General features: G+C 49.3%; 1 protein-coding gene across 1 annotated transcript; it reads right to left on the reverse strand.

The window, feature by feature from the left end:
• Positions 1-2186: 2186 nt before the first annotated feature.
• On the reverse strand, positions 2187-10740 carry DMRT2 (doublesex and mab-3 related transcription factor 2). Its single transcript, XM_019554748.1, has 4 exons — positions 10624-10740; positions 6380-6619; positions 6186-6288; positions 2187-3355 (listed from the first exon to the last, which is right to left on the reverse strand). The coding sequence occupies exons 1-4, from the start codon at positions 10738-10740 to the stop codon at positions 2298-2300; spliced, it is 1518 nt and encodes a 505-aa protein (XP_019410293.1). The 3' UTR covers positions 2187-2297.
• Between the last annotated feature and the right edge of the window lie 4223 nt (positions 10741-14963).

Consider the following 14963-nt stretch of genomic DNA (forward strand, 5'->3'; position numbering starts at 1 on the left):
TTTTACATTGAATAAAGTTAGTTACGTCCATTGTCAGACAAAAAGATATTTGTGTAGGACTGATTCCCAAAGCATAATACTGATCCATTGGCTGGATGTTTAGTTTCCTTTCATCTCTCATCACAGTTTACGCCAACAGCTTGAGAAACAAATAACATTTTAAATTAAAATACTTTGTTAGCATTTCACAACCAAAGAACAAAGCCATGGTAACGAAACCATGAGATATGAAAAGGCAAAAGCTAGTAGAGTGTTGCGATTCACAGTGAATGTGAATTCACGGTTAGCTACCATCTAGAGCTATGCAAATAAGGCCTGATTTACCTCCTAGTTAATTAGTAGTCTTTCCATTGACCATAATGGGAGATGGCTCAGGGACAAAGCTGGAAAAAGGAACTCAAATTTTCTCAGGGACTTTAAAAAGTGGTGTGAACACAATGGAAGCAACATTGAGAGCATAATTTTAATGTTTGTACAAGTACAGTCCCGTTTGTATTAATGTTTATTCCATTTGAATTTTGAGCCTGTGGCTAGGATTTGCTAAATTTATAAACATTTGTTTTTATTACTACTAAATGAAACTAGTTTTTAGGCAAAAGCCAGACTTCACTACCACTGGTTTCACAGTTGGTAGGGTTGGAAGGGGCCTGAGCAGATCATCATGTCCGACCCCCTGCCATGGGCGGGGATTTTACATAGAAAGTACTCAGATTCTCCAGTGATGAGCAACAGTATAAAACCCCTGAGAGAGAGATAAAAGCAGCTCATAAAAGTCACATCACTCAGTCAGGGAAAAGAACACCCTCATGATACTCAGGTAATTCTACTCAGCCAACTCAGATATCAAACACTTGAAGAAATATTCCCGGTACTGCCAATCAATAGGCTGATATTTGTTTATGAATAAAGGTCATTGAACCCATTTGAATAGGGAATAAATTGACACAACAATAATTCTGCTCACAGTCTGACTTTTATCTTCCACTGATATTTGTTCATCCTGCTCTACTAAAACCTTATGACTGTAAAACAAATATGACTAAACAAACACACTTGATAGGATTAATGTTAGGGTGTATAAGGAAAGCAGTGGGGGGGAAGGTCTGGTGACTTCAAAATGTTAAAAGAAAAACCTAACAGTTTCAAGAAATGTAGTAAGTGTATCAACCATAGAATCCAAAAAATAAAGATTTCTACTTTCTGAAGGAGGCTTTATGACCTGGTGGTTTCTACCAATTGCCCTCATTTTATTGCTTAAAGATACTTATTTTTTACCTTTTATAAAATAATTATTATACTTTAAATTTTACCTTTTATAGCATTTTTTAAATTCTTTAGCATTCATCCTATGCAATTTTTTAACCACATAAAGTGCGTTTCAATTAGGACAACACACCTATCTAACCTGATTGCATTAGCAAAAGTGACCAGTTTAGGAAATGAAATATTAAAGTTAGTGAAGAACCTGAGAAGAATTTTAATGACTCTTTGGACAGAAGAAAAGACCTTTATCTGGGGAGGTAGGCAGAGAGAACTTACAAAATAAAATATCACTGGAATTTTCTTTTCCATCTTTCCTATCCTCATCCCTAATTCCACACTTCATAATTGACCAAGTAACATTCTTGCTTGAAAGAGGAAGATTTCAAAAGCGAGGCCAAAAATAAGCTAGTTCTCTTAGGATAAACTAGCCTGAAAGTTATCCTTTCAGAATGACAATCATGCTCAGAATTCAAATTCAAAGCCCACTGCAGTCAATGGAAAGATTAACATGGGCACACTGGCACATAACCTGTTCCATGAAATGATGGGTTACTCCAGCATAGCAAATAATTAGCAGAGATATTATATTAGTCCCTTGTATACATTTAGCAAATCTATAGATATAATACAGCTAGTATAGATATCACAGCAAATAATACAATATGTATGTTCTGCAAGTGATTTCATCCCTGCACTGCTGGGGAGGGAATAGAGACACACGGCAGAAATGATGCCTAGTCTTTGCCCTGCTAGTAGTATTGGATTGGACTCACAATGAACCTCCCTTTAGAGCTGTAGTGTTTGGAAAGCTGTATAAAGCATAGTGCTTTACAATCTGCACATTCACAGTTTTCACTTTAAAAATTTAAATATATTTATTTTCATGAGAGAGAACATGCATAATTATGTACATATTTAAAAAAAAATCACCATTTACATCACAAATTCCTCTGTATAAAATTTTGGAGAGAAAAGGCAAACAATGGCAACAGTTGCTGAGGACAAGCTTTTAAACTTGACTTTGAATATGCAGTCTACTGAGAGACATTGCTGACTGCAGAAGAGGGCCTTTTAAGGATTGATTCAACTGAAAATGACAGAGGCTCACTTGCTGAGAGTTTTGTTGCAGCTTGTTTGGCCCCAAAAAAGTCTTTTGCGTATCCGTCTATTGTAAATTTATACTTTTGGTTCTCTTTGATGGAGCATTCTCTGTACTTCTTAGAAGCCTCTTCAGAGGTCTCTTTTACAAATGATGGTCTTAACTCAGAGCTTGATTTATCATGAAATGTTTGCTGGAGAAGCGAGTGAAATGGACTGTACTTGAGTGAGGCAGGGTACTTGGTACTCTCTTTGCTAATCTTGCTTAAGACATGCTCTTGTGTAGCCAGAGAATCTTTATCAGAAATTTGTGAGAAAGCTCTTTTCGGAGGGGAGAAAGCTGACCTCTCCCGGGCATCTCGGGAGGCACTTTGAACATCGCTTTGAGACTGCCGAGTTTCTCGAGGGTGAGAAAAGACAAGTGAGCTTTCAATTTTTGGTGACATCATATCATGCTCCAAGTTTAGACAATCCTGACTTTGTGAAACTTTGGAGTCCCAGCCTGCCCCCGGTTTGAGAGTCTGGACAGTGGTAGCATTTAATAAACATTGCTGATAGAGAAGAGCATCACTGATGGGGCTACATTTTGGCCACACCAAGAACCTGGAAGATAAGGGATACTGTCTGTAGGTAGTGGCTACACTGACATTTGAAGAAATCAGTTCCATGTTCCCAGATCCTGAATACTGCATGGTTAGATCAAGGCAGGTTGGTAAGAAATTGCAAAATTCCTTATTGGGAGCTTCAATTTGAGAGGGATTAAAGGCAGTTTTGTAGGAATTGTATTCAGTTCCATGCATCATATGGTTAGGCAGAAAAAGGGTAGCAGCTTGAGTAGCTTCTATCATCTCCCTTTCTTTATACTCTCTTTCTAGCATAATGTTCTCCAGCTCTTTATCAGCAAAAGCCCGTCTTTTTCTCATCCGGTCGCTGACAGGTGCTGGTAAGGGTGAATTCCCTCCTAGGTAGGGATCTGCTGGAATGGGGCGATAACCTAAAAATAATAAAGTATTTTTATCAATAAATTAAAGTAAGCTTACAAAAAGGACAGAAAATGCTAATTTGGAACTATTCCTATAAGATCCTGAATACCCTCAGCTCCCCACGGCATCACCTTTTTGGAAGTGTTCAGTACTTTTCACATGACAGTAACAGAGGCTTCCAACACAAAAAGGCCAAATCCTGCTCTTTTTACTCATATAAATAATTTTTCATCAGGTCATTTATGCAAATGAACTGCACCAAAACTAATTACACAGAAGCTTGGATACAACTCTCATTGGTACCAACAACAGTTGGGCTGGGCCTGAAGGGAGAAGAGTTTACTCCTATATATTATTTATACACTGGCACAGTTTAAATTATATTTTTTTAAAAAACACAAATTAATGTCTAAAATACTCAGATTATTTTCATTTCTCAGAAGTAAATAAGTGAAAATATAAAATACATGAAATTATGGTATATTCCATTAGGGGACTACATTCATTAAGTTCACTTACTATAAAATATATAGAGCCTGATCCAGTTTGCTCTATACAAAATACAAAATCCCAGTGAATTTAATGGAGCTACTTGGCGAGTAAGGAGAAAAGGATTTTGCCTGCTTTCATTCCCATGCATCTTACACTATTTTCCCATTGCCAAAAAATATAGCTATACCTATAGCTGATGCCATTTCTATTTTCTAAAGTTGAATCATTATGTACACATTGTTACAGATGGTAGAAAAATCCAAGGAGAACTAGGAGAAAAGAAAAAGAAAGTTAAGATAAATTAGGAAAAAGAATATGAAAGATTTTTTTAAAGAATGAATTGAAGAAGAAAGTAACCTGAAAGAGTTAATGATTTGGCTAAAATCATGTTAGTGTCTGGCCAGAATTACAATCAAGATCATATAGGCTAAGAGAAAGTGTCATTTCATAGATTGGATTTCATTGTTTCTTTTTTTTTTTTTTTTCCCCAATTCTAACTTTGGAGAACAACCAAAACAACTCTGTAAACAATTTTGGACATAGACTCAGATATTGAAAAAAGCAAGAATTAGTTCTTTAAAATATTTTTCAGTTAATTGAAGCCTGCTGTTTCAAAAGTCAATTTCTATAAATAACATTTGTGGCAGAACAAAATGCATTTTATCAATTTCTTGTGTGCACGCTATTGGATACATTTGAAGAATCTATTCCAGTGTACATTTGAATTTACTAAGTGTCCTATTCACTGCATTCAATTGCAAGTAAAACAAAATTAGACCAACTGCTTCTGCACGACAAGTAACTGCCAGGTAGGTGTTCACCTCCACTTCTTTTTGCACCAATTATGACCCTAAATCTCAAGTTGCTGTTTCTAACGTTCTTTGGCACCACATTGTTTCCTAACAAACAGTGCTAACACATTTCCTCCCCTTCCACTCCAAACAAAACACAAGAAACTTATGATCCTGCCTCAGGCACTGGGTTGGACTAGGTGACTTCTGGAGGTCCCTTCCAGCCTGACTTCTCTGTGATTCTATAGGTGTACTTGGGGCGGGGGGTGAAGTCACATACAGTTCTGTGCTCTAAAATAATCCCTTGCCAGAATCCAAAATCTATTCCTAATGTACTGGGATTGCATTGTCTGCTTAACAGTCTACAGAAATGGTTGTGTATTCACAATGGCACAGAAATGATGCGAAAGGCAAGGCTTTCTTAGGATGAGATCTTTCATGGTACAGTTGGGAGAATGAAGTTAGACAGGTTTCCCAATGACATCCTTCAACATGTCTCTGATCACATGCGATCTGTACATACCATTTGCATGTACAGCTGCACAGGAGAGAAAAGAATGTATTTGTGGTCTTGAGTTTTTCTCCCCTACGCTGACTTTGGTAACTAGTTGGGCAGTGAGCCCAGATCTTTCCAATCTGCTGTAAAGCAGCCAGTGCTTTTCCCTTTCACTCTGCAATAAGCTAGGAAAGCTCACTGTTAGCTATGAAATGCAGAAGAAACAGCATGTGCCATGAACCAGGCCAGTTTTCCATGACAGGAAGTGGGGAAGCCCTGATTTGATTTCAGAAGTTGAGCCTTCGATGGATCAGGTCATCAAATATATATAATAATAATAATAATATATAATAGGTATTTTAAATATTATAAACTACATAATATCATATATTGTAATATACTATTATATCATACATTATATTATAGCTATAATAATTTGTATTATATAAATCTAATTTAGATTATATAATACATTATATTAAATATGTTTATATATACACACACACATATATACATATACAGATACACACACTTTTTTCTGTCTATATACACATATATGTATATGTGTATGGTATATATACACTTGTGTGTGTGAGAGAGATAGATACATTATATACACATGTATATCTAGGCAGACAAGGTTCTTTGGGTAAATGTGACATCTTATTAGACCAACTAAATAGTTGGAAAAATTGTTCTTTTCAAGCTTTTGGGCATAAACACTGTTCTTCAGGCACAGGGAGCATCTGAAGGCTTTGTCCAGGAAAGCTTGAATTTTTCCAACAACTATTTAGTTGGTCTAATAAAAAAATATCACATCTACCCAAAGACCCTTGTCTGCCTATGTCCTTAGATCAACATAACTACAACCAACACCCCTACATGTGTATATACATACGTGCACACACACCGCAGATATACATACACACACACTGTATGTATACACATATACACGCACACACATGCATCCACAGACACACACACACACTATTTTTTCTGTGCATTGAAACCTGCCCGCTGATGTGGGCTCGGGGCAGCGCCTCCGGCGCGCAGCGGCGTTACCTTCGAGGATGCTCTTGGCCAGCAGGCTGGGCGGCCGCACGTGCCGCTGGTAGACGGCCTTGCGCTCGAAGTGGGTCGCCTTCCCCGCCAGCCCCTTCTTGTCCTGCCAAGGGAAAGCAGAGAGCGCGGGGCGCTGAGCGGCGGCGGCGCGAGGGCGCGGGGCGCCAGGGCCGCGGGCGGGGCGCGGGGCTCACCTCGGTGGCCTGCTGCCGGCGCAGCGCCACCTGCGCGGCCATGACGCGCTGCCGCTCCACCACGAGCAGGCAGTTGGCGCACTGGCAGTCCCGCCAGCGGCAGAAGCGCTTGTGGCCCTTGAGGCAGGACACGACGCCGTGGTTGCGGCACCGCGCGCACTTGGGCGTGCGGCTCAGCTTGCGCTGCTCCGCGGGCGGCGGCTCGGGCCGCGCCGGGGCCTCGCCCTCCTCCTCGTCCTCCTCCTCGTCCTCCTCCTCCTCGTCCTCCTCCTCCAGGGGCTCCCCGCCGCCGGGCGCGGGGCGCTGCTCCGCCTCGTCCAGCTCCAGGCTCTCCACGTCGATGTCCCAGTCCTGCCCCTGGCCCGCGGGCGGCGCCGGCCCCTCGGCCATGGCTGCTGGGCTCAGCACTGCAACACACAAGGCAGCGCGCTCCGGGGTGCCCGGCCCTGCTCCCCCCCCGGGCCCAGCATCACCCGCCTCCCTTTCCCCTTCGCTCCTCTCTCTGTTTTTTCGGCCTGGGGGCAGGACCGCATCAACCCGCTAGTGGGCCCCAAGCGAACGAGCTCGTTGGCCCTCGCCTGGAAAATAAGCCCAGCTGAGCCCCTTCCTCATCTAGGGCCCTAGTTTGCCTGTGCACTCATCCAGCCCTGCCTCGCGGAGCTCGGGGGCTGCACACGCCCGGCTTACTCTAAAGCAGCATTTCCCAACCAGTGTGCTACGGCACGGTCAGATATTAACAGGCATGCTGCAGAATTTTGCCAGGGCAATGGGCTACAATAGGTCTGAGGATGGGGAACGCCTTAACAGGTGTGCCACGGAAAACTTTTCTCAATGTAAGCGTGCCTTGGGCTGGAACAGGTTGGGAAGCACTGCTCTAAAGACAAGAGAGAGAGAAATCGACAACGCCTGAGGCCCTCCATGCAAGTGAGAGGGGCACAGTGGAAAAACTACTATTCAGACCCAGTTCTGGCTCCACTCTATGCCCCTGTGCCACGCAGGAGACCGCAGCATTTGGGTTCTCCTGATAGGGCTCAAGTTGCAGCAAGGGAAATTTAGGCTGGATATTAGGGAAAACTCTCTCACTAGGAGGGTACTCGAGCACTGGAGCAGGTCACCCAGACAGGCCATGGAGCCTCCATCCTTGGAGGTTGTGAAGACCCTGGTAGACAAAGCCTTGGCTGGGAGGATCTACTTGGGGACAGTCCTGCTCTGAGCAGAGGGGTCGAGCTAAACCAGTGCTTCTCAACCTTGTGTGTACCAGGACCCATCTGTGGCCAGTCCCAACCCAGTGCCCCTCACTCCTGACCCACTGCCCTCAGGCACCAGCCCTCCAGCGTGGGGAAGTGGGGCGGGGGTGGGGAAGGTGGCAAGCAGCCCCTGGTAGGCTGCAGCTCCACCAGCCTGCAAGGAAAAAAGCCACTATTCCCCAGATTTTCCTCCTTTAAAAGGAAAATCCATTTTTTAAAGTCTGTTGCTCCATTTTTAATGCATGAAAGGGATGTGAGCGTATAATCTTGCAGCCACTTTTGGGTCATGACCCACCAGTTGAGACAGGCCAGGCTAGAGGGCTGGCAGGGCCCTCCCAGCCCCAGTGTTGGATTCAGGCTTAAACCACCTAACTTAAGCTACAGCTTAGAGCAGGGGTTGCCAACCAGGGTATGCATACCCCAAGGGAAGCCTAAGTGGGTACACACAGGCAGGCGGGGACAAAGCGCCACCACGCACCATCCCACGCTGCACCACCCACCCAGGCAGATGCAGGGGGCAGGGGAAGCTCGCACAAGGTGGCTCAGCGTTCAGCTGTCCCCGCCCCCCGCCAACTTCCCGCATCCAGTGGCTGGGGGTACACTGATCCAAAAAGGTACAAAATCCCTGGTTTATGGCCGCATAAGATGAGGGGCCTCTAAATAAGAAAAAAAGATGACAACAATATACATATACATGACTCCACAGTTATTGTTCATCTTGAGTCCATGCATTTGTGCAGAAATAAGAATAATTCATCTTAAAATTTCCTGAAAATCTGGTTTTGGGGATTCTTTTTATGGTATGGGGCCTCTGAAACTGGACATAGCTTAGGGCCTCAGCGTGTCATCACCCGGCACTGCCCAGCCCCCGTGGCCTACACTCCTGCCCGACAGGCGGCCCCCAGGCTCTCGGCGCCCGCTGCCAGGTGCTGTCAGCGCCCAGCCGCTTTGTGAGCGCAAGGGAAGACCGAAGAGCTGTGCTGACCCCCAGCCCCGCTCCTGCCGCCTTAGAAATGGAGCAATACACAGGGCAGCGGCCCAAATGCAGCCCCCGCGCAGGCCGGCCGCGCTGGGGTGCTCATCGGCTCGAGCGGGTGACTCCCGCCCGGCGGAGGAAGCCGGGTCCCAGCGCAGCCCCCGGCTCCACTTACCGAAGCGAGGCGCCCGGGCCGGGCGGCCGCAGCAGGCAGCATCCAGCCCCGCGGGGTGCTCAGGAGGCGCTTCCCCCCGCTGGCAAAGGCGAGCCCGGAGCCGGCTCTTCACCAGCCCCGCATCCCCCCGGGGCGCCTTGCCCCGCTGCACGGGCTGGGGACCCGCAGCGGCTTCTGGCCCCACAGGGCACTTGCCGCCCCCGGCAGCCCCGCCGCTCCCTCCCCGCGGCGCAGTGCCTTGCCGGACGCGCTCCGCCGCATTATCAGCTCCGGCTGCTGGGCGCCCGGGCCGCGGATTGGTCCGTCGCGGGGCGGTTGAGCGCTCTGATTGGCTGCCACGCTCTGCCGTGAGTCCCCGCCTCCCCCGGTGTAAGCCGGCCCGCAGCAGTGTGTCTGATTTCCCCCACCGCGGGAGGGTCACCTCTGCCGGCATCGGTGGGAAAGCCACTGTTTAGCCTCCAGACCTGAAAACACGGGGATTACAGGCTATACTGTAAACACGCCAGGCGATGGCTATGCTGACGCTGAGGTCAAAAGGAAAAAAAAAAGAGAGGGAGTTGCAAAGACGGAGCCAGACTGTTCTCAGCCGTGGCAAATGACAGGACAAGGAGCAATGGTCACAAGTTGCAGCAAGGGGAATTTAGGTTGGGTATTGGAAGGATTTTCTAGCTAGGAGGGTGGTAAAACACTGGACCAGGTCCCCCGGAGAGGTGGTGGAAGCTCCATCCTTGGAAGTTTTTAAGATCCAGCTAGATAAACCTTCGGCTGGGATGATCTAGGCGGGGCTGGTCCTGCTTTGAGCAGGAGGTTGCACTAGACGACCTCCTAAGACCCCTTCCAACCCTCATTTTCTGTGAGTCTAAGGGAAACGTAGAGAGTATGAGGATAAATACGCCAGAAATAAACGAAAAGACAGCTCAAGCATTGCATGTGGCCCCGTGTGGATCCTCACTCCAAGCCATCCAAACGGAGTCTCGTTTTCCGTTTGCTGTTGCAGTGTCTGGCTTCTTCAGTGCCCCAATGTGCGGCTCTAACGAGCAGAAAAGGAAACGGGATCTGGATGCAGGTGGCCACGTTATCTATTACTTTTCAAATGTCTGCCTCCCTTCCTTGTCACAAAATACCGTGCTCGTGAGCTCCTGCCTACATCCCGGCCCCGGGGGACACGTGTATCATGATAGCAAGGGGCCATCGCAGTCGGATCCCTGATGTTTCCTTCATAGCAGGAACATTTTGCAAGCGAGTTGCTCCCGAAAGTACAAGTTGGAGCCTGCTCAGGGAAGACAGCCTGCAAAAGTTACGTCTGTCCTGGGAGGTAGCCTATCCTCAAAGGTGACCAGGGGTTGGAAATCGTAGGGAAGCAAACTCGCCAGTCATTCGCTGATCGAAAAAAAAATGCGGTATATTTCATGTAGATAAGGGGGAAAGATAATTCTCTCCCTGTAACATAAAATCATAGAAGATGAGCGTTGAGAGGGACCTCAGGAGGTCATCTAGTCCAATCCCTTGCTCAAAGCAGGATGTGTGTATATGTGCGTGGATACGATTGTGTGAATAGTTTATAACACGTCTCTCGGAAGTGCATAGACTATAATCTATCTGTCTGTCTGTCTGTCTATCAACAGACTAGAGTCTATTTATATTTATGGTTGTTTTATGTATATAGAAATGTGTATTCTATACGTTTATATAATAAGTATATAACGATATATAACTATTTTATATATAACTATATATATGTGTATATACGCACATATGCATATATGTATATGTATAGTTACCCTCTCTACATAGCTGTGTACAGTTACTCTCTATACATGTATACATACATGTATGTATAAGTTACCTGCAGCAGGCAGGTCAGTGTCTTTGACTTGGAGAGCTTAATGAAGGCTGTCAGCCGGGTTTGTATCCTAGATCTTCTCCTTTGTCCCCGAGCTTTCCAGCTGGCACTGTTAAACATGTCCGGACCACGACATGCCCTGTGTCCAGATCAGTCACACCCCGTCCAGTCTGCGCTGGGCTGGCCTCACCTGTTTTAGCAGACCAGCCTGACGCCTGCATCTCCATACGGCTGTCTGGCCAGGATGGACACACTGGGAGCACTTAGAAATAACCCGGTGCTTTCATTTCGGGCGTGCGGCAGCATGTGGGCAGTGTGTACAGGAGCTGCTTGCCAGAGAGGCTGCCCAGCCGGGTCTTTCTTCCTGCCCTCTGGATTTCCCTGGCGCCGCTGCCTCGGCTCAGCGGCACCTGAGCGCGCGGGCCGCCTCGGGAGCCGCGGTCAGTGCGGAGCGTGCCCTTGCCCGAGCCGTGCCCGCACGCCCGTGAGCCCAGCCCGCTGCATGGGGAGGGAAGGGGCGGGAGGGACAAACCCAGAGGCTGTTGTATAAACTCATAGCAAACAAATACAGAGCGGCAGCTCCCGGCTCGCCGAGATCGCTATCTCAAGTGGAAACAGTTCCCGTGGCTGCGAGGCTGTGTACTGTAAACGCCTGCCCCGCGCACAGCAGCGCCGCCCGCGCCGCCCGGGGGGCCGCCCAGCACCAGCTTTGCGTTTCGGATCCCAGAGCAGCAACGTCTTCCCCATCCTCCCCCAGCCCGGCTGCAATCACAGGGCGTGAGGCTGGACGGGACCTCGGGAGGGCATCGCGGCCAACGCCCTGCCCCGAGCGCGGCCGTCCCCAGCCAGATCATCCCAGCCAAGGCTTTGTCTAGCCGGGTCTTCAAAAATCTCGAAGGATGGAGACTCCTGTGCCTCTACGGGAAGCCTGTTGTGCTTTACTACCCTCCTAGTGAGCCAGTTTCCGCTAACACCCAACCTAAACTTCCCCCGCTGCCCCTTGCGCCCCTTGCTCGGTCACCTGCCGCCACCGAGAACAGCCCGGCTCCATCCCCCGGAGCCGCCCGGCGGGCAGCGGAGGGCGGCTATCAAATCCCCCTCGGTCAAAGAGGCCAGGATTTGTCCCCAGAGCCGGGAGGGGCACTCTGAGTCTCCAGGGGGGAACTCGGGGTGCCCTCTGCCCTGCGGCTGCCTTCAGACTACTCCGGGTGACGTCACCGCGCTCTTCACTTGTGACGTCACAAGGACAGCTGGAATCACTTGGTTTGGCACGGATTGCTCCGACCCGCCCAGGGGGCGCCGGCGCAACCCGGCCTGGCGCTGGTGCGGGGCATGTGCCCAAGGGGCATCACCAAATCCTTTCCCCCCAGCTCCCGATTCCCGGGTTCAAAGGTAACGAATTAGGCACGCGAAAGCGTCCCAGTGTCATCAGACATAAAAATAAATACAACCAAAGAATGATCAAGGACCTGGCACGGAATCCGGAGCTGGAATTAAGGAGTCAGTGCCAGGTCCTTGCGGGCACCCGGCACTGCTCAGGCCGGGGCGGGGGCTCGCTTGGCCCCTCCGGGCGGGCGGTGGCCGCATCACTTCCACTTCCCAGCACATCAAACGCGCCGCACATTTGTCCTCCTTGACCCGCAGCACCTCGGAGGGGGGAGCTTCCCCCCATGGCGGGGGCTTCTTCGTCCCAAAAGAGAGGCTGGCTACTGTTTGACTTGGAAGCATGACTAAAAGGCAAAAGACCCGAGGAATTTGCCTTTCCCGCTCGGGGTGCCTCTTAAAAGAGCCGGGCGTGACACGGGGCCGGCGGGGGGAGGAGGCAGGTAAGGCGATCCCGAAGTACACAGCGCGGGCCGGCGCGTCCCCTGCCTCGATTACAAACCCGCGGCCCGCCGGGGAGCCTGCAGCCCGGCCAGCACCCGCCCTCCGCGCGATCCTGCGCCTGGGTTAGTGGGAACCACCTTGCGGAGGGGCTGCTGCTTCCCCCGGCACTCACGGCTCTTTGGGTAAATCTGATATGTTTCATTAAACCAGCTCAAATAGTTGGGGGGAAAAATTCTTTGTGAGCTTTCAATACCCTTCCCCAGGCTGAGGAAGCATCTGCAGTTGGTATGTGCTCTTCCTGGATGGATGCTGTTCCCCCACCCCCCAATCCAGGGCTTTGCCTGTGCTGGGCAAGAGCATGGCCACTCTGAGAAGCCTGTTGTGCTTTACTACCCTCCTGGTGAGCAAGGCTGGGTCTGCAAGGCAGCGTTGCTCAACATGTGGGTTGCGACCCAGAAGTGGGTGACAAGAATATATGAAAGGGTGGCAAATAAACTTTAAAAATGGATGGACAACTTTTAAAAATGTTTTCTCCTTTAAAGGAGAAAAACATGGGAAATACTGGCTTTTCCCTTGCAAGATGTCAGAGTCCCAGCTTCCAAGGGGTTCCTTTGGACCCTTCCTGCCCCCTCCCCAAACACACACCCTACCCCACACACCCACCCCCTGCCTCACACACTGAAGGGCTGAGGCCTGGAGGGGGGAGGCAGCAAGTCCGGAGTGAGGGGCAGTCAGTGGAGACTGGTCATCAACATAGGCAATGCATAGGGGGAGCAGAGGGGAACACATGCCCCCCCTGAGAGTGCTGGTGTCCCCCTGACAGTGAGAGCACTCTGACTGGTAAGGGGCATGGAGAGCGCTAGTGAACCCCCTGTAATTGGTTCCACTGCCATGCTGCACATGGAAGTGTCAACACTTCCATCGGTGCTGTGCCACTGGCATGCTCAGCCACTGGCCACTGGGGGAACCAGCTTGCTGCTGGGGGGACCCCTCCTCCAGGTCACGCCCCTCCAAACTCAGGAGGCACCAGTTGCCCACGGTCATCAAAGTTTACAGATGGGTCCTAGTACAAAAAAGGTTGAGAACCACTGTGCAAGAGAGCCCCGAGGCAGGAACTAGCAGCTCCAGCCCAGCCCCCATCTGCTTGAACTGGTTTGGAAGGGACCTCAGGAGGTCCTCTAGTCCGACCCCCTGCTCCTAGCAGGACCTGCCTGTCCCCGTTGGATTAAATGTGTGCTGAATAGGTCATAGATAAGCGGGGTCCTGCAGATTCATGAGTACCTCCCCCCCAAACACTTACGCCAACACTTGGGAACGTAGGTTGAGGTTGAGGCTCATCCTCTGCTTGGTGGGTAGAGGCGGGTGGGGGAGAGTATCAGCAAGACAAGGGCCACCAACAGTGATACCTACTGTCCATAAACAACCACTCTGATGCACCACCTCTGCCCACCCCACCGTTCTTCTCTCCCACGGGGGACAAATTGGTCCCAATCTAAATTGGGCCCAAAGTACATTCGTCCTGGTGGGATCAGATCCAGCTCTCCTCAAGCGCTGTTCAGCTTCAGAGCCCTTAATACCCTCTGTACCTACTCTGTGCCTGTAGTGGCTTCTGCAATCTGGGAGCCCACTCCTAACCTACCAAGTCCCTTGTAGTGGGTTAACAGGAAGGGATTGAAAATGATGACCTCTAGAGGTCCCTTCCAGCCCTACTTCTCTATAATTCTACTGCCCGCATAGCACCTTCCTGCTCTGAGGGCACTCTCATTATCAGACTGATGTCTGTCTTCTTTTAGTTATGAGCTGATGGTCCTTAAAGACAGTCCAAGGCACTGACTGCTGAGATCCCAGAGAAGAGCTGTGTCATTCTGCACCCAGTCCTGTCCATTCCAAGGTTGAAGTAAGCTGAAGCCGAGGTAGAAAACTCTCTGGTTTCCCTTCTTCCTGGGGGCAAGCAGAGGCACTGCAATGCAGAGAGGGCAGTGAGAGGCTGACTCACCCCAAAGGCCCTTCAGAGCAAGTGGGGCAACATAGTTTAGTAGCTTAAAAAGAACTTGGGGTAGGGGCAAAGAGGGGACAGTGGAGAGATGCCCCTGTGTACCTGGGCCCTGGGCCTTGCCTGTCAAAGGGATGGGGTTAGTGCTCTTAAGATAAAAGAGTCTGTGTAAGGACTCCAGTGGGAAAACTCTTCTTTGAAAGGCTGACCCTGGAGGGTGGTGTTTGGGGTTGAGGGGAGCAGTGCAGAGGGGACTTGCTTTGCATTGATCTAACATGTGTGGAAATGGCAGAGCTGCAGGTGCAGGAGCTGCTGTCCCCTTCACTACCCCCCCTCCCCAGTCCCCCGCCTCTTCTCGTTCCCAGAAAATTTATTGGCAAGGTTAGGGGAGGCTAACTAAACGGCAACCCCGGGTGCAATTTCCCCTGGAAGAATGCTTTGATCCTGCCCTCTCCTCTCACTGTCTAGCGCAGATTACATTGCCAAACGCCTGCGATCCCTGCAGCTTGTTTTGTCAGAGAGG

This window comes from Crocodylus porosus, unplaced genomic scaffold (assembly GCF_001723895.1).
Source record: "Crocodylus porosus isolate Cpor-Errol unplaced genomic scaffold, CroPor_comp1, whole genome shotgun sequence".
Taxonomy (NCBI): Eukaryota; Metazoa; Chordata; order Crocodylia; family Crocodylidae; genus Crocodylus; species Crocodylus porosus.

Excerpts from the sequence above, each read along its gene's own strand:
- DMRT2 (XM_019554748.1), bottom strand. The coding sequence starts at position 10,740 with ATGTTTAACAGTGCCAGCTGGAAAGCTCGGGGACAAAGGAGAAGATCT. Across the intron at positions 6,620-10,623 it reads CACTGACCTGCCTGCTGCAG|GAGGACGAGGAGGAGGGCGA; the intron begins GTAACTTATACA and ends GAGGACGAGGAG. Across the intron at positions 3,356-6,185 it reads GGCCAAGAGCATCCTCGAAG|GTTATCGCCCCATTCCAGCA; the intron begins GTAACGCCGCTG and ends TATTATTTTTAG.